The sequence below is a fragment of the Camarhynchus parvulus genome, chromosome 11, assembly GCF_901933205.1.
Source record: "Camarhynchus parvulus chromosome 11, STF_HiC, whole genome shotgun sequence".
Classification (NCBI taxonomy): domain Eukaryota; kingdom Metazoa; phylum Chordata; class Aves; order Passeriformes; family Thraupidae; genus Camarhynchus; species Camarhynchus parvulus.
In genome coordinates this window covers 7,639,203-7,658,159 of record NC_044581.1, presented here as the reverse complement: position 1 = coordinate 7,658,159, position 18,957 = coordinate 7,639,203, and the positions used below count along the sequence as shown (strand labels likewise).

Sequence of the window (18,957 nt, the reverse complement as noted above, 5' to 3'; positions counted from 1 at the left end):
GCACAGCCTGCCAGGCGACAAACCCTTCCCACAGGCATCCTGAGGCCCCAGCCTCCTGGGAACTGGGGGTGCAAGGCTGAGCCCCGACAAACCTTCCTACCCCTCGAAGTGCAATGACGCTCACCTGGGGCAAGGGTTTCAGCCTTAGCCACCCATAAGGAAGCAATTAGGGCTCAGCACTCCAGCAGCCGGCTGGAATTTCTCTCCATAAACCCAGTCCCTCAGTGTGGGAAGAGGCTGCTCAGCAGGAATGAGCTGGACAGGAGCAAGGCAGAGCCCACCCCGATAATGATCCAGGGGTCCAACAAGAGGTACTCCCCAGCACCCCGAGACACCGGCTGGCTTGAGAAGCTGCTGCTCACACATCCTTGAGGGCCGGCTGTTAAAATTAACCCGCCGTGACTGGGTCTGGAAAGCCCTTCCCTGGGAATGACAGGAATGTCTTTATCCTGGCCAAAGCAGCGCCGGTATGGGGCTGTTTGGGGAACCCACTGCCAGAGACAGTCCTTCCTGTAAACAGGCCAGAAGCCATAAAAACTCCACAAATTCCTCCCACTGCCCTTTTCCTGGGATCAAGGGAGGGCCTGAAACATGCAGGGGATGCAATGGTGTCCCCCCAGACTGCAGCAGCTGGCACGTGCCGGGGTCCCCCGGTACCACAGGACAGGATGAAGGCAACACCAGCGGCTGCTCGGGGCCAGGAAAATGTCTGTCACTGTGCTGTGGTTTTGTGACCGTGGCCTGGAAGAATTTCAGTGGCGTTTTTTTCCTGCTGGGAAGAAGAGCAGGCAGAGAAGTTCTGCTTGCTGGCAAGCCAACGTGGCAGGGCTGGGCCAGCCCAGGGCACAGGGTCAAGCAAGACGCCCCATGCCATCCCCTGCCCTTGCTGTGGTTTTGGCTCCACTTGGGGAACAAAACTATGATGGGAAGCCCAGCAACAAGGAATGGGCTGTTCTGCATTGCTTGTTTATTTTATCATGGGGAGCTTAATGAAGGAACAAGGGATGGAGTCTGGGGTTAGGTCCACTGCTCCCCATGTCCCCTGGTGCTGGATGGGAGTTGAAGCTGTGCACTTGTCCCTGCCAAGAGCTGGGGACTCAGAGAGGATGTGTGAATGCAGGGAGGGGGCCAAGTGTCAGGCACAGGAGTGTCTCCCCAAGTGAGATGCCACCTCCAGCAGGGCCTCGGAACCAGAGGGTGGAAGTCAGGGTGGTGAGAGGTGGCCGGCAGCCCCAGTGCTTGTTTTCCAGGGCGGAAGGCCAGGGGTTGCTCCCGTCTTCCCTTCCCCTCCTCCGGTGCTGCTGGCAGCAGGCTGGGCGCTCAGCTGACAGTCACGGGGAAGGCATTAGCAAAGCAAAGGGGAGTTCCCTCGCACCATTGCAAGGGAAGATGAGGTGCTTTACCCTGGCCCTCTCCTCGGGCAACCCTTCCCCACGTCCCCACAGCATCTACAGGAAAAGCTGGGCACAGCCTGAGGGTCCGCCCTCATCCATACACACAGTGGGGGGAAAACCAGCCCTGTGTTGAGCGCTTGCCCATCTCCATTAAACCCACCAGATGCTCCGGTGGCCAGCAACCGGTGTGCCTGTTCCCTGGTCTGTGTGCCCTGGTCTGTGTCCCCTGGTCCCTGTCCCAGCAGCTGTGCACACCCGCGGTGGCCACAGGGGTGCTCAGAGGACCACCCGCCGGTCCAGCTGCTCAGCCCGCCCGGCTCGCTGGTGTCTGGCTTCCAGGTGCTTGTTTTGGACCTTCTCGAAGTGCTGCAGCAGCTCCGTGTAGTCGATGTTGGAGGCTGCTGTTCTCTTGAAACTGGTGCTGGGCTTGGAGTTGTCCCTGCAGGGTGGGAAGAGAGAAGGTGGGAAGGGGATGGGGATGTTTGGTGCTGTGAGCATCCAGCACTGGCAGCACCAAAAGCTTGTCCTGAAGAAGCTGAGCTCAGCAAATCCTAGTCATGCTGGTGCCTCATAAAATACACCCAAAGACGTATTTTCTTCCTCTAAAGGTGTGAGATATAGAGCCCAAGAGGTCGTGGGACAAGGAGGGGACAAGGGACATCTGCATCTTGGCCCCACATAGGAGGTTTAATTCCTCGGACACATACTCCTCTCTATCCCAACCCACTGCAGTCAAAACCAGTGAGATAAGGATGCCAGGGCCATATGCCTCAGTTTCCATGTCTGCTTCTTTAAGCGAGCAAAAGACATCCAGTGGCAGCAGGGACAGTCCTCAGGGATGAGCACCCATGGCTCCAAATGCAGGCTCCCTAGGGTTCCAGCCATGGATACTCATCCCTGTGCTGTCTCCATGCAAGGAAGGAGCAGACACCAGCCACAGGATGCCCATGGGAAGATGGCAGGCAGCTCTGGTGGCCCTGGTATGTCCCTGGGGAGGGGGCAGCTGGGACTGGCCAGTTATGAAAGCCAGCTTCGGTGTTTGAAGGAATGTAGGTCAGAGTTAATCAGATGCTCAGGCTGTCTGACAGCTCGAAAAACCCCCACTGCCAGGGTTAGTGGGGAGAAAAAAGGAGGGGGAAGCACATGCAGCCCCCTCTCCGCCCCCCCAATTAAATATCAGTGCTGGGTTGTGGGTAGGAGCTCAGTGCCGGAGGCCATGAGGGATAAAAGCCATCCCAGGGAAGCAGTTAAAAGCCAAAGAGCGACAACAGCAGCAGGGGGTTAATTCAGAAACCTGCCCATCTTGGGAGCTCTTTTTGTTCCCAGGGCTGCGCCAAGGCAGAGGCAGCTTTATCATCAAGCCCCCCCACTACTCATTAGCTAAGGGTTGGAAAGCAAATCCCACTGGCAGCACCCCTGGGCAGGGAGCATGAGGATCTCAGCTGGTCCCCAGGGAGATGCCGCCCTTGCACATCTCACGCATCCCCAAAGGCCAGGAGTGGGAATGGAGCAGCCATCCGGAGGCATTAGCAGGGTGCCAGGCTCCTTTTGGGTGCTGTGAAGGCTGTCCAGGCTGCAGGGGGGATGCTCTGGGAGCACCCCCCCCCCCCAGCTGCTGGAGTCTTTCTCCATAAACCTCCTTCCCAGCTCTGCTCGTTTCCATAGCGACCCCACAAGTGAAATTTTCCATCCCGGATGCCAAATGCCTGTGGATGAGGCACAGCCCTCCCAGGGTTACCAAATATAGACACAAAAAACCCCCCTGGCCAACACTCCCGGCCGTGGGGACAAGAAGCAGCCACGGCCACAGCAGAGCTGGGGGGTGAAAGCCAGAGCATGGGGCTGAGTCCAGGATGGGGGCTGAGCCTGGAATGGCAGGGATGCTCAGCTGTGGGGAACAGCTGATCCAGCCCTGATGCTGATGCTGGTCCATCCCCCCAGCACGTACGTGGTCTGCATGAGCTCTGGGTTGGGCACGCACTGGAGGCGGTGGGAGAGGAGCTGGAAGGCGCTGCTCTGGGGCAGCAGCATCAGCAGGCCATAGAGAGCCTTGATCAGGTAGGGGTTGTTCTTCACATCCAGCAGCTGCAGGCGGAGATCTGGAAGAGGATGGGAAAGCAGGGAAATGTATTTAATCTCCAGCTGCAATAGCAGGTTCCTCCCACCCTCTCTGATAGCCTAAGCCTCTGCAAGCCAACCCAAGGGGCACTTGACAGCGCCCCTCTCCCCTTTCATTAACCCATCCATCTTGGCATCCCATGGTGCCCCAAAATCCCTCTCCTTGACACAGCCCCCTGGGGGCAACTGGCTTCCCAGTCTGCCACTCCTGATACCACTGACACCCGAGGCTGTCCATGCTGTCTGCCTGAGAACACACATGCAACACAGGTTGCTCCTCAGCTTCTCCAAATTTAGCAGAAATACCCACCCTGGAGCATCACATCCAGAGGGCTGGGTGACACCCTCCTGGGGACTCTTGGGAGCAGAAGGAATCCCCTCTGCTTGGTTCTGAGGGTTACATGTCCTGCGCCTTAGTTCTGCTCAGTAGAGGCAAAACCCTCCTCTGGCTCCATCCCTCGCTGTGCTCACGGCAGAAGAATCTTCTGGAGCCCTAAACACAGCTGAAGGGGCAGCCCAGGAGAGGGGCAAGGTCTGTGTCTCAGTACCTCACCTCCTGGCTGTCACTTGTACCGCTGGTGTCTCCCAGTGAAGGGAGCCATCATCAGGGATGACACTTTATGGGGGACACGTCTATCCCCTACCCTGAGATGTGCAGACTAAGGTGAGTGGCTGGGGAACAATCAATGCATAATTTTGGGGCACGCAAAACCATCACAGACACGTGGGTGCCTCACACATTGGGACAGTCATCCTGGGGATACAGGACAGGGTCTACAAGAGGGAGCATGAATGAGGGTCTCTACTGCCCAGCTGCTCTAAACCTTCTCCCCTTAAATACTCCCCAATATCACCCTGAACCTACATAGGTGCCCCATGAAGTCCTTTCCAGGACATTTCCCAACAACCTCAGTGCCCTGCTATACCTTCAATGAGAAGCCCAGAGGCAGCAAATTGACATAATGAGGAATCCTCCCATAGCCACAGGTCACCCTGCCACCATCCTGGCTCCCAGTGTAACACCCCTGAGCTCCTGGTCAGGCACTGATGCATTACCCAGTGGAGGACCCACACTGCTGGATGCTGGAGAAAACATCAGCTTGTTTTTTAGAGCTTAACTCTTCATTTTCAGAATAAAACCCCATTTTTCTTGCTAAGGGCCCCATCAGCACCCACAATTGCCATCCCGTGCACAGAGGGTGGCACAGAGGTCCCCCATCTGACGCCCTCCTCGTGCACCCCTGGAGATGCTCAGTGTGATCCAGGCCCCCTCCATCCCTTCCCCCATCCCTTTTGTTATCTGCCAGTGCCGCTCGCTCCCTTAACCTATATCTGGGGGGCAACGCTGCCCCCCCGTGCTGCCAGCATGCCCTGTTCCTGTGGGCAGCTCCAGCGCTGGGCAAACCTCCCAGCAAGAAGTCTCGTAACTTCTGCTCTATTTACTCGTGCGGCGGCTGCCGCCTGCGATGGAGGCGCGGGGAGGGGAGCACCCACCCGGGGTCTCCTCCTTACATGTGAATATGGGGCACTCGATGAGCTGCACCAGCTTGTCCACCTCGGTGAGGAAATCCACGGTGACCTCCAGATCCCCGCTGGATGTGGCTGTTAAGGATGGTACCTTGGGAAAAGGTGGCTGGGCAGCAGCAGATGGCTCAAGAAGGCGATGCCTGGTGCGGATCACGGCTTTGCCAAAGCCTCCCTGCATCCACAGCTCCTGTGGGATGTGAGCGGGCAGGGAACAGGCAGGGCTTGCACACAGGCAGGGCTGAAAGGTCTGTAGGGTGGCCAAGGGATGATGGAGGGAGACAGACAAGCAGGCAGGTATAGGGGAAGAGGCAGGATGAGTGTTCAGGGGAGGATGCTTGCTTTTACCCTCCTGGCCCATGGGGATGGTGTGTCTCCCAGAAGGAATGCCACTGCGCACTGGGAAAGGAACTTGAGCGTGTTATTGAGCTTCTTCGTTTGGAAAACTACTCAGGGAGGCTTGGGGTTTGCTGGCACATAAAAATAATCATTCTGCTGCAGACAGATGGTGAGCTCACCGGGGATTGTGCTGTGCTGGGCACTGCCTGCTCCTCACCAGGCCAGGAGGCCAAAGTCTTCATCTTCCTGGGAGGAAGAGGATGTTGAGGAGCCTCCCCTCCTGGGCAGGGGAAGGTCAAGGCTCAGTCAGGGCACGCCTTCCTCTCTTTTCACCACAAAAAAAGGGATGACACCAGGGGAAGGGAGCTGGCACACACCCAGCACAGGCTGCCCTGCCCTGGTAATGATGGGCTGCAGGCAGGAGGCTGGGCTGGCCTGCAGGGTGACCTTGGTTGCCACAGAGGGACTAAGGGCCAGCTCAGGCCCCACCCTGGCAGAAAATCCCCAAAGGATACAATTTCTGGATGAGGTCGTAGGCATGCTTATAGTTCTGGGTAAGGAAGCAGAGGGACACGGTGGTCACAGGGTTGTGACACCAGGACCGGTACAGGCAGCAGAAGAGGTTACGGCTTTCCTGGGGAAAGAGAGAACCAGTGGGGGTTGGTCACACTGGGAGCACAGACATGGCACGGCTCCAGGAACCCAACACCAACTTGCCAGCCTGGCAAGTGCCATCAAAACACAAAGGGACGTTTCTGGACCCACCAAGTCCACCTGGCACTGGCATGAGCCTGAGCCTCAGCCTCAGGAGATGGAGACCAGGTGGGCTTTGGGGTGACAGCACTCAGGGCTGCTGAGTCCACCACAGGATGAGGGGCTGGACCATGATGCTGTCCCAACCAGGGGGACACCCCTGCATCACTGGTCTTCAGCAGGAGAAGGAGGAGGATAAATCTTCCTTCTCTCCTTCCTTGGATGTCACTGGTGCTGGTGGCAGCTGCTCAGGAAATCCTGTGGGCATGCTCCTGGGAGGGAGAGCTGAGGGACTGCAGGACTCTACTCCTGCTGTCACCTGTCCCACAGCCCATGGGGGGGGCAGACAGGGGGAGATAGCAGCTGCTTGAGGGCTCAGTAAGCCCATTCCCATTCCAGGGAGAAAAGCAAGAGTTGGGCACAGTTGGGCATATCCTCCAAGCCCATCTGCAGCTCCTGAAGGGTGGATGAATAAATAGGCTGCCCGAGCTCCAACCCTGGAACCCACCAGGCAGGGACTGAGCAGCAAGACACACTCCCAGGTGGCTGCCAGGTCCCCACCATGCCCATTATGTCCCTCCAGGTGCTAAGCCTGCTCCTGCTGCTCATACCGGGGTCTTCAGGTCCTTCAGTTGGTTTCTCAGCTGAAAGAGCTCGGAGGATGTCAGCAGGATGGTATTGAGGGTGTGGACCATGGTAGAGGCGAATTTGAGATCCTCCTCCCTAAGCAGGATGTCTGCCATGGAGTGGAAGATGTTCTCTGCATTCAGAAGTAGACAAAGCTGCCTGTGTTTCAGAGAGGAGAGAAACCAGGGGGGAAGGATGGTTAATGAGCACAGTCAAGACTCTGATGTCAGCCCACTTCTCCAAAGAGGACCAGGGAGAAGATCTGGGTGCACCAGAGGTTGGGTGAGTGTGGTGGCACCAGAAGGGGCAATACCAGGCTCTGCATTTGGAGGACGCAGTTATTCACACCAGGACAAGAACAAAAAACCATATCTGGGCTAAGACAAGCCCCTGGTCATATTGCTTTGGGACCTTGCTGGCACCCACTACTATGGCTCGTGCCACCTCAAGCCTTCCCATGACCTCCCTCAGGACGTTTCAGTGTCACTTTCCAGCCTGACCAGCGTAGTGAGTGTGCAGCAGCACCATTGCACATGGCATGTGATGGTCTAGTCAGACCAGTATCCCACTGACACTGGGGAACATCTCAGTGAGTGCAGCCAGTGGGGCGAAGCAATTCCTCCTGGTATTGTGCAACCAGGCAGTCCTGGAGCCAGAGGCTGCTCTTTGAACTCCTCCATGCTCCAGCTGCCACGAGATCCGGTGCTGAGTGGCTCCGGAGATGGAGCTGGTGAAGCTGGAAGATGTCTCTGTTCCACTGGATATCCTGCCACCAGTGCTTTCCCCAAAACAGTGTAACTGCCACTGCGGCCCATGCTGATCTGCCTGGCTGGGTCACAGCAGGAATGTCCTGCTTAACAAACCTTGAGGCATTCCCAAGATTTTCAACATTTTTTTAGTCCAGAAACAAAAAAATAAAACCATCAGATTTTTTTTTCTCCCACATTTGTTTGGATTTGGGGATTTCCTGTTTTTCTCCAGGCTCCTGCCTTCCTGGGCAGTTTGTCTGAGGACACCTGAAATGCTGCCCAGCGCCAGCTCAGATCCCCAGTGTGGGGATTGGAGGGATACAGGGAAGCCCACCTAGGGGGATTCCCTCCCCAGCTTCTCCTGAAACTGGGATGCTCCCTGGCTCACCACATTTCCCCAAGGGCTGACAGGGAACCTTGGCAGCAAGGCATCCCCCAGAGCACCTCTGCTTTCCCCCAGCTTCTACCAAACACAGTTCCCCACCAGATAATTTTAGCTGGATTCAGATTTCCACCTGGAGGCATCTCTGAGAGGATTAAGAGGCAAAACAAGGATCAACTGCTTGGGCTGCTGGGTGGGAGGTGTTCACTAACTACCTGGTTTGGCTTGGAGGTAGGAGGTACATCTGAACGTCCCCTGCCTGGAAGTCATGTTTTCACCTCCTGGGGTGAGGAGGAGGAAGGATGTGAGTTTCCAGCCCCTGCTCCTGTGAGGACAGACCAGAGGAACACTATTTGGCTACAGTCAGACTCCAAACACCATACCCTAAAGCCTGGTAGTTTAGGTACACAGGAGGAGAATGAAGAAACAGATCTTCCCTCCTCAACACGCAGAGGAAGAAACCCCCCATCTTCCTCCCACCTCTTCGCCCTGCCAAATAATCCCTTCCCTCCTCACCCAGGCCTGGCTGCTCTCCACGGGCAGCTCCCGCATCCCGCGTGGCTGCTGCTGGACAATGAGATGCTCTGTGCGGGATTTTATGTAACCCAGCCCGGCGATCGCCCCGGACCCCGCTAAAATGGAACGGGCTGTGATAAATAAGCTCATTTATCCCAATTATTCTTACGTAACCGGCTGCATTCATGGGGATGAAAACGCTTCCCTGATTTCTCGCCGCTTGGACACAGGCTGGCTGGAGGAGGGAGAGCGGTGGGAAAGTGAGGCACGGAGGGAGGAAAGGGGAAGGCAGAGGTTTTTAGTCCAGCCTGATGGAGCCAAAAGCAAATCAATAGCTCAGCGTTGCAGGCAGGATCCAGTCACTGCCAGCTGCAGCAAAGCAGGACCAAGCCCAGTCCAGAAAGTGGCTCCACGCTACCCTTCTCCAGCAAGGGGGGATAACTGGATGCCCCAGCCTTGCCAAGCTTTCTCCAGCAGTGGAGCTGGGCACTTCAACCATGAAGTGGGATGGTTTAATGTGCCCAAAGAAGGGATGGGTTCTCCAGAAACAAACACTGGGATAGTTTTAGTCTCAACAGTGACGTGGTTGGTGCACCAGTACAGCCGGGACTGGCTGCAATGCTCATGGCTAGTGGGGAGCTGGTGTTTTGCACCTTCCAGGCAAGAAGACTACAGCAAGAGCTTAAACAAGAAAAACAGTGCCAGGGAGCACCGAGGGCAACTCAGTAACTTCCAAAGCTCCCCCATGACAAAAAGGATGCCTTCAGGTTCCCCCTCCACAGAAAAGGAAGTCTCTCACTTTCCATAAACAGGGGCTCTGCCATTTGGCTGGTGAATGCCGTGCTTGCAGCGAGCAGAGGGCTGAATGCAAGCTGCTTTCTAATTTCAGGCCTGGTTTTGATTAGTGGGGCAAGGTTGGGATTCTCCCCCCTCCTTTCAGCGGCACTGGGGAACTGGAAACTGTTGGGGTACTAGAGAAGGAGCTGTGTGGACAGTCCCTCTGCTTCAGAGCCACGTCACCTCATAGGGATGCTGTCCCACTTGGGCACCAGCCCCTCCAGCTGCTCCCAGATTCTCTGGGATCCACCAGCAGAATGAGTTTGCCAGTGCACAGCATCCTCCTATGGCAGTGGCACAGACCTCAAACTCCCCTCCATGAAGCCCCTTGGCCGGGATATCCCAAAAGCAATCCCCAAAGGAGGTGACAACTGGCTGGTCCTGCAGCTGCTGGCCTCTGTGACAGCAGCCAGTAGCTGAGCCCAACTGCCAGCACCAGGCGGCTGCTGGTGGGGTGGGAGGGTCCCCAGGAGCCCATTCCCTGGGAGGCTTTGATGGCATGAGGAGAATGCCAGGCTGACTGGGAGGAGGCAGGGAAAGGGACTGAACAGAGGACAGGTGGCTTCAATTGAGATGTCAGTGGAGTGGCTGTGGAAGGGAACAGGGCAGAGGGGAGGGAAAGTGGGAGCCATACCCCTTATATGTATACACCATAAATATATCCTGGATATATACATCCCATAAATATGTGTATATATATACATACACATACCCCTTGAATATATATATATATGTGTGTGTATATATATATCTCCCCATATATACATGATGTGATGAGGAAAGGAACTGGCTAATCCCCCTGAAGCATCATTCCAGCAAGATGTCTCTCCCTGGAGCTTTCCCTACATCCCTGTGAGTGATGTGCATCCCCTTGCTCATGGGGACCCAGAGAGTCCCCAAGGATCTCCTGGCATGGAAGAAGAGGGCAGGAAGTGTCCCCAGGGAGGCAGGAGCTGCAGAGCACCATGGCAGACACTGGTTATGTTACGCAGCCAGTAGTGCAGGCACATGGCGATAATGAAATGTGGTATCCAGGCCATTAAAATTTAACTCCTCAAATTAAAAGGGTTATTCAAGCCTTTCCTATGCAGCCAAGGAATGTGGCTGCAGGCAGATGGGAGGCAGCATCCACCTGCAGCGTGACGATGCCTCGGGGACACCTCGAGCCACCATGGGGCTCCCAAGGGGCCCAGCAGGTCACCTCCAGCCCCTGCTGCAGTCACAGGACCTGCCCATCCCCTTGCCTAAAGGACTCCTTGACAACACGAGGCTGGCCAAGGGAAGAGCCACAGAGGTCACCACAAGCTTTGCGTGCCCATGCCACCCTAGGGTCCCCCTGTGTCTCTGATGTAGCAGCCACCAAATTGCCAGCACAGCAATGTCAATCACAACGAATTCTCATCACACAAATGGTCGGTGGGGTGGGATGAGCAATGGGAACAAGCAAAACAGGGATCGTGCAGGGGCAGGGAGCTGCTGCAGGGCAGTATGCTGGAGCCCAGAGGATGTTGGCAAGATGGGGTGGCTTTAGAGCCACATCTCCAATTAAGGACAAGCCCCGGCGTCCCTCCCAGCCCTCTTGCTTTGACAACTCGATGCCTGGAAACCGGCTAATCTAAACATCATCATTTCAGGGAGCTGTCAGAGTTCCCATCCTGCCCGCTCGTTCCTTTAACCACTTCAGCCCCGTCCCCTGCCCCGAGCCACCACACAGGAACAGGGTGGCAGAGGCCAGACCAATGCCTGCTTGAAGAGGGTGAACGTTTGTTTTTCCCCTAAAATCTAAAAAAAGTAAGATGAGATCCAGTCTCACTGCAGAACCGCCTCCTCCTCTGGGATCTGTGGGGTGCCTGGGGGGAAACACTGGTCCCATCCCATTGCCTGGCCATGCTGAGCACCATCCTGCTGTGTTCAATTAAGCAGGTGCTTCTTCATTAAGCACCAGTGATTCGCTTTATTAGCTCTGGGCTAATAGACACGGGGCCCCAGCAGGGAGAGGATCATGTCTCGTCCCACTTCCAGCAACTGGGACAGAGCCTGAGCTGTGGAAGGAGCTGGCTGAGGCCTGGGAGTGATGCCCTGAGGGGTTCTGCTCCACTTTTCTCCTCATGGATCGCAAAAAGACTTCCACAGCTGTGATGAGGGCAGAGCCCCTCCATACTTCCTCCCAACCCTCCTCTTCCTCTGCTCCCTTCCTCTCTCCTCCCAAAGGCTATCCCCCACCCTTCCTCCACACCCCAGGCTCCCCAACAGATGCCCTGGCTTAACCCACCTAACCAGGAAATCCACAGCCTCTGTGATACCCACTGCCCCTCCCCATCCCCCTGAATTCTCCTGCCAGCAAAAGCAACATCCCCAGCCTGGCCCAGCAGCTGGGATCCTTTAGGAATTTGCAGAGAAAGCATAGATAAAATTAGGATGTGAAGGGGAGAAGAGAGCAAGTGGGGAAGGCAGCAGGATGTCATTGTCCCATCCTTTCCCTCCATATCAGCAAAGAAAATCCCAGTCCTCCATTTTAATCCCCTCCTTTCCTGAATCCAGGCTCCAGAGCTGCTCCTCTGGGCAAGGGAAACCATAGCAACCCCAGCAGCTCCTGCTTTACAAAATTCATCGCATTTTATGTAAGGGATTTTGAAGGGTTTGTGAGGTTTAGGAACAGGAGAGCTCCTTCTGTCCAGGAGGCAGGTCTGGGGAGGAGAAGGACCCTCATCAGCTTTGGTCTCCTGGAATGGTTATCAAGGAAACTCTCCAGGGAAACTCAGTGAAAGCTGCAGACCAGAGATGTGCATATCCTGGGAGGAGATGTGTGGATCTGGGAAGGGATGTGTGGATCTGGGAAGGAGATGTGTGGATCTGGGAAAGCCGGAGGAGACAAGCCCTGCGATGCCTTCTCTTGAAAAGGGAAAGGTGCAGAGTGTTTCAGTGCAAACAAGAGAAGCCTCCCACGGAGCGTCTGCCTGGCAGCAGCCGTCAGTGACAACTGCGGTGCCAGCTCAGCGCTGGCCTGGCTGCCTCAGCCAAAGACGCTCCGAGGGATCCCTGGGGATCCCCACAGCAACCAAGATGCCTGAGAGGAACGCAGCACAAATGTACGTTAGTGTTTCAGGCCACCTTCAGCTGGTGAAACAGCATCTTGATCCTGCAGAGCCTCCACCCGTGCCTTCTGCTCCTCCTGCTGCTCCACCTGGACATCAGGCCATGGGAGGTCCCTGTCCTGCCTGGCAGGATGGCTGCCCTGCTGCACACTAAAGCTGACAGTCCAGCCTGAAGCTGGGCACATCCACCTTGATGTGCCCTCCTGTGATGAACGCAGCCTTGTTCCCACCTTGGACATGGCTGGAGAACAGTGCCCTTCGACAAGATCATCTTGAGTTCTCCAAGCAGATATCCAACACCTCTGGGCATTTTTAGGATCAGTGGGATACCTGCAGCTCTGTACCAAACAGGAGAGGGAAACAGGGCTGTACCAAGGAGAAGGAAGAGTAATACCCTTTGGAATGGGCCAGAAGCTAAAAGACAACTCAATTTGGAAACCTGACAGTCCACTCAGCCCAAGGTATGGCCCAACTTTTAGCATAACACAGATGAATGTGACAGCTCCTCCTAGGGGAAGCCCACTAGACAGACAACCAGTACCAGTCTCCAGCTGCTCAAGCTGATGTGTGCCAGGACTTTCCTTGAGGAAACTTTATAGTGACTGATGGATAAAGCTATCCTGCCCACAGAATTGTAGAATGGTTTGGCTTGGAAGGGACCTTAAAAACCATCTCATTTCAACCCCCCTGCCATGGGCAGGGATGCCTTTCACTAGACCAGATTGCTCCAAGCCCCATACAACCTGGCCTTGAGCACCTGCACTGACGACCTGCAAAGCTTACAAAATACTGTAGGAACATCTGAGCATCTACAAAAGGCTCACTTGAAAAACAGGCAAACCTCCCCTTCCAAACCCTCCAGGAAAGCAAAAAATTACCTGCCCAAGCACTTATTTTCCAACTTTTAAACTTGCCAGTGACTTGATGGCAAAATGGATGGCAAATGCAAGTCTTGCCCACAGCTCTTGGGGCTTCAAGCCCCAGGCAGGAGGCACCTGCAGCAGCATTAGAGCACATGCCTGGCTCCAGCCACCACCACAGCTGAGAGGAACAACTCATGTTGAAGTGAGCCCTCCAGAACCTGTTCCCAGAGGGACAGCGACACCGGGCACTGATGTTTTCAGGCAAGCTCTGTTGGGAAGGGGAGGAAGGGTAGGAGCTGGCTTGGGAGTGGGGGAGAACTGTAGAGCAGCAGCAGCAGCAGATCCTTCCTTCGAGACGTCCGCTTCCCTTTCAGGCTGACAGCTGTGGCCTAATTTTCAAGAAAACTGACAAGCGCCTTATTTCTCCCCCTATAATTTCTCATCACTGCAAATAAAATAGGTTAAAGGAGCGGGTGCAAAGCTGTGGCAACAGGAGCTGGGAGAGACTGATCCTGTTCAGGGTATGCACAGTTTGTACACAGATGGGAGCTGTGCTCACCCTTCCCCATCACTTTGCTTTAAGGTGAAGAAATAAAAGTGCTTTTGCTCCTAAAAGCATGGCCAAGGAGCAGGTTGCTGTCCTAGAGATGGATGAGCCTTTGGATGGCCATGTAGGGAAGGCAAACTTGAGGGAAAATAGTCCTGCTGGTTATCTCTAGACCTCAGAAAGCAGAGGGATAGACTATGGCAGGAATACACTCTGTGTTTAAGGGTGAAGCTTTCCAGAAGGAAGGAAGAGGGGCTGGGAAGAGGTGGCAGCATCCCATGGCTCAGGGATAAGTGTATCCTGGGGTGGGAGGTGAAGCTGCCTTGTCTCTTCTGCCAACAACTCAAGCACATCCTGGAGCTCAGGGAAGGAGGTGCCCATAACTCAGTGAGCCCTGCTGCACTTCCTACTCAAGTGTCAGCTGAAAAAATACCCCATTTATGCCATGGTTTAGACACTCCAGATGCTATTTCAGCTTTAGTGCCAGGCTTGCCTCCATGCCCTCTGCCTCTCAGCATTGCATTGGATCACAAAGCCTGCCCTGCCTTCTGAGCCAGGATCCCTGGAAGGATCCCAAAAAGGGATACAGCCAGAGGAGCCTTCTCCCTCAAACCCTCCAGGGCCCATAGATGCATGAGGAGAGCAGATGGATGCTCCCTGCCCTGCCAGGACCATAAGAGAGCACCCAGTGCTTTGAGGGGACCAGCTCCATGTGCAGCTGAACACGAGGAGCAGCTCATGCAGGAAGGGAAGGAGCACTGAACGGCAGGAACTCCAACCAAGGTGGCTTTTGTACAGCTCTGTGCTTTCAGTGGGGAGTTAAAGATGTCCCATCCAGAGATACCTTATCTGAGGACATCCCATCCTGGGAGCAGAGTGCCCAGCTGGACCCACTGGCTGAGATGAGCTCTTCTCAGTTTTTAACTGAGTGTGCCCTGTGCCTGGGGATAACTGAACAAGATCCCCTGGAAGACAGGTGGGGGAAAAACACTGTTAACTCAGCCTGATTTCCTGTCCTGGCTCTTCCCTCCACAAAGATGAATAAACCCAGTTGTCACAGCTGCAGAGCCAGAAAAGGAAGCACCATCAGAAGACCTGAGGCCAACCAGCAGGATCAGACAGGTTAAGCTGCTTCCCCATGATGAGGGTCGTCACCCCATCAGCCAGGCAAAAAAAATTTGGGAGACACTTTGGAAGCTGCTTGTGCTGAATCCCTGCTCTGCAGAATATGACAGTCATCAAGCAGGGAAGCTGTGGGCTCCTCTCCCCACTGTCCAGTTTGCCTTATCCCAGTTCCCTCCTTCCACAGCCAGCTTTTCCACAGCATTCCTGCTGTGATCCTAAGGAAAGTGCTGGGAGGAAGCAGATATCCCTACCTGGGGACCTGCCCTTTGAAGGAACTTGGCCGTTTTGTGAGGGTTTTCCTCTCCTACGCACATTTCCCCTTCCTCCCCTCCACCCTCTCACTGACCCAAATTAGTCCCAGCCCACGCCAGCACCGCTGCTCACATGTGGTTCCCATTTTTCTACAGGAAAACCCATCAAACACTTCCAAGCAACTCCAAGTACGGCTGCTCCTGGAGCAGCAAACTCATTTCCAGGTGCACCCCAGCTCACCCAGCCCCTGGAGCTCCGTGGAGGCATCTCCTGTCCTTCCCTGGGGGTACAGCCCCAGCAGGGAGCTGGCCAGGGCTGACCCAGCTCCTGCTCTCCCAGCAGGGATAATCCTTTGACAGGGCAACCAGGCTCCTCCCTTGTGAAGGTCATGCTGTTGCTGACTGCTGGGGCATTGTGACTCCAGAGCCAACCTCTGCTGTGGTGGAAACTGGGTTTTCCCCCCTCTGGCTCCTGCTTCATGGGGCTGAGAGGGCATCGGAGAGTCCAGAATGATGTCCCAGAGCCTCAGTGAATTAAAACCTCAATAAACACATGCTCCTGTGGGCTTGTGGAGCTCACTGTGCAATGTAAAAGAGGCAATTTGAGAGCTGGGGGCTTTTGAAGGTACAATGGGGTTGCTGGCTTCTTCCAAAATCCCATAGGAGCCCAAGGAGACCCCGGAGTGCAAGCCTGGAGCAGAGGGAGGATGCAGGAAAGCAGAGCCTGTTTGCCACCACACTGCTGTATCACCATTCTGGATCTCCAGGCAGGGGGTTTTACATGGCAAACTGGGGAGAGAATGTTTTGGGGAGCAGGGAGAATTAAAAGGAGGCACAGAGGAATAGGCTGGAGATGAGTGAGGAGAAGCCCACTGAGCTCTGCAGAACTGGGCATGTTCAGCACCCTGCTCCACCACCCTGTGCCTGGCCAGGGCCTCGGGTGACAGGGAGTCCCTCTTTCTGCTTTGCAAATGGACAAAAAACCCACAAACTAAAAAGCTTTCTCCTGTTCCTGCTCTCGGTGAGGCATGAGGAGGGGGATGGCGAGTGCACAGTTCATTAAAGCCGGAGGGCAGGCGGCCAGCGAGCATCCTGGCAGGCAGAGCAGTGGATTTTCGCAGGCTCGCTGCCTCCCGACACAGAAGCTTCCCTTGTAGCACTCACAGCTGTTTGGATTTTACCCGAGTTCATATCACAGTTTATCAAAGAGCCTCCATTTTTTTTCCCCTTCTTTTTTTTTTGCACTTTGCTGAGTACAAGCCAAATGGTTCCCGCAAAAACAAACGCAGGTTTTGTTCTGCATTGCAGTGGCACCGAGGGTGGGAGAGAGGAAGAGGTGACACGTGTCCCCCCTCCAGCCCTGATTCACTTGTAGAGGGATTTTCAGGGCATGGGTTTGTCAATGGGAGCTGGAGGGGGCACAGTGGCATCAGCACATCCAAAGGAAGGAGCAGGAGTGGGTCCTGCATCCCAGCACTGGGTGCCCCCACATCATCAGGGGGTACTGGGGTGTTTGCTCAAGGAAAATGTGTGTCCAGAGGAGCTCAAGAGCATCCAGGATGCCTGGATGCCTGGGAGAAGAGGAGGGTTTTGGTTAGCCCCAGCTCCTGAGCCTCCAGTGAGGGGCTGGGAAGTGAGGATAGCACAGCAGCAGGAAAGGACAAGGTTAGGGATGAGGTGGGAGGCAGGATGGGGCCAGAGGGACACTGGCTCACTGCAGTACAGAGGCATCCTGTGGTCGTGGCACCCCCTTATTACCAAAACAAACACCCATTGGCTCTGTACAGGGTCCCCAGTGCATCCCTTGCTATCCAAATCTGCAGCTAAACCCCCATCCCACTCCCTCCTGACAGCCCTGCTCACTGGGATGCTGGCAGGCAGCCCTTCCCTTCCCACTCTCCCAGACAGAGAGCACAGCCCTGGGAATGCCAGGCAGGCCAGTCAAAAGTGATTTAACACGCACCTCACTGCGGGCCTGCCAAGAGCATCGGATGGATGTCTGCGCTGCACGCTCCTCCAGCCCTCTGCTCCCCTCCTCTCTGACTCCTCGTCCTGGTTAGCAGGTTCAAACTCACTTTTTCAATACTTTTTGTGGAGAAACTAGTGTTGTACAGTCAGAGTCTCAGAGGCAGAAGAGCCCTGTCATGCCCAAAAAGAGGGACTGGCCACCCCAGCCTCGAGGGCATCTGTACAGCCCTTCATGCACCCAGTGTGACCTGCCAGTCTTTGTCCTCAGCTCTGCCCTCATTATCCAGCTCTCCACTGGCCTCATCCCAGCAGGGCTTTGAGATCTCAAGAACAGTCAGAATTTCCAGCCAGGTGAACTTTTCCCGTCTGCTGGAAGTATAAATCTGTGGCCCCATCACGAGACTTGGGATTTTCCAGCTCTGCAGCTAATGCCATAAATTGGCTGAACAACCTTATATGCTCCAGCCTACGTCTTCCAGAGTGGATGCAGAGCCAGCCAGCCCTCCTGGCCAGTCCCCACAGGGTTCAAGCATACCCCTAAAGGCCAAGGACCATCCCCAGTCAAATGGACAAGTCTCACCAGGTGCATCACATGCCAGGTGGTTGAAAAGTCATGCCAGGGCCTCTTCCAAGCAGCTTAACCTCAGAAAACACCCTGTGAGAAAGTGCCAGGCAGTGGGGAGGTTCATTTAACAGCTCTATAAAACAAGCTGAGACAACCCCTGCGTGCGGCTGTGCCTGGGGAGCAAAGTGCTGACTCAGGCATCCTCTCTGCCCCAGGGTGCCACTGCTCTGCAAGAAAATGGCCTTGCTGGGCTTCAGAATTAGGCCTTGTGCTTCAAAGCATCCACACACGACATGCATAGCGATGTCTCCAGCCACTCAAGCACATCCCATACCCCAGAGGGTTCATTTGCTGTGGCAAGGTACATCAGCCATGAATGTCTGAGCTGTTCCATCTCAGAGAGCAGCAAAAAGCCAGCTGCTTTGGTGCTAGGCTTGACTTAGCCAGTTGAACCAGCTCCTGGAGCTCAGACTGACCCTGGGGACAGCACAGGAACTGCACAACCAGCCCTGGGGGCCGGTTGAGGGGAGAAGACAGCTCCTCGCAAGGGCAGCCAGCCCTATCCTCACACTGTGCTCCGAGCAGCAGCACTGATGTCCATGCAGTAGGGGCTTAACCTCTCCCTTAATCCCCCCATCCCACTGCACTGGTACCAACCAACAGGAATTAAATCCAGCCTGCAAATCTCAGTGTGAGCTGAAAAGCTCGGTGCCGCTCTGCTGCCTGCCTCCTGACGGGCCAAGCAGCTTTCCCTGCACAGGGCTCCTGCCTGGAGGACAGCCTGCTGCTCCAGGGAGCCATGTGATGCTTTGGAAGCTCCTCCGCATTTTTCTGCTGCTCCAAGAGGTCAGCAGCTGAATGGGAATATTTGCTTCTTGCTTAAGGGCTCTGGTGAATCCAGGACAGCCACGTGCCAGCCAGGGCAATTAGTGAGAAGGGTGGAAGGCCTCAGATGTGCTTATCAAGGTGGGAGGTAACTGATGCTCCTGCCTCTGACAACACTTTAGGAGCAATGTTTGAGTGCAAGCATGCCTGGTTTGAGAGGAGAAGGCAGCACTTGGTATTCTTAGTTTTGAAGGCAGATTAATTTTACTGGCTTCCAGCCTAAAAAAGGTCACAAGTGACAGTAAGAGAGAAGGGACCCCCAAAGGAACCCTGTCAGCTGCAATGTACAAAACTGATGCCAAATTGAAAAAAAAATATTTGGAAGAGATCATGGGAGCAGGTTTCTCTCCCTCCTCCAGGGGAGAGGGGTGGCACAGCACGAGACTCTATGGGACTTGTACCACTGCAATCCCCGCAGC

General features: G+C 55.1%; 1 protein-coding gene across 1 annotated transcript in view; it reads right to left on the bottom strand.

Annotated features, from left to right (window-relative positions):
• Positions 1 to 949: 949 nt before the first annotated feature.
• The window catches only part of VAC14 (VAC14 component of PIKFYVE complex), a 58,936-nt gene continuing 40,928 nt past the window's right edge, over positions 950 to 18,957 (bottom strand). Inside the window, exons 15-19 of the mRNA XM_030956266.1 lie at positions 6,740 to 6,914; positions 5,891 to 6,009; positions 5,025 to 5,104; positions 3,343 to 3,493; positions 950 to 1,833 (exon numbers count right to left, since the gene is read on the bottom strand). Coding sequence (XP_030812126.1) covers positions 1,671 to 1,833; positions 3,343 to 3,493; positions 5,025 to 5,104; positions 5,891 to 6,009; positions 6,740 to 6,914 — 688 coding nt within the window. The 3' untranslated portion in view covers positions 950 to 1,670. The remainder of the gene's footprint in view (positions 1,834 to 3,342; positions 3,494 to 5,024; positions 5,105 to 5,890; positions 6,010 to 6,739; positions 6,915 to 18,957) is intronic.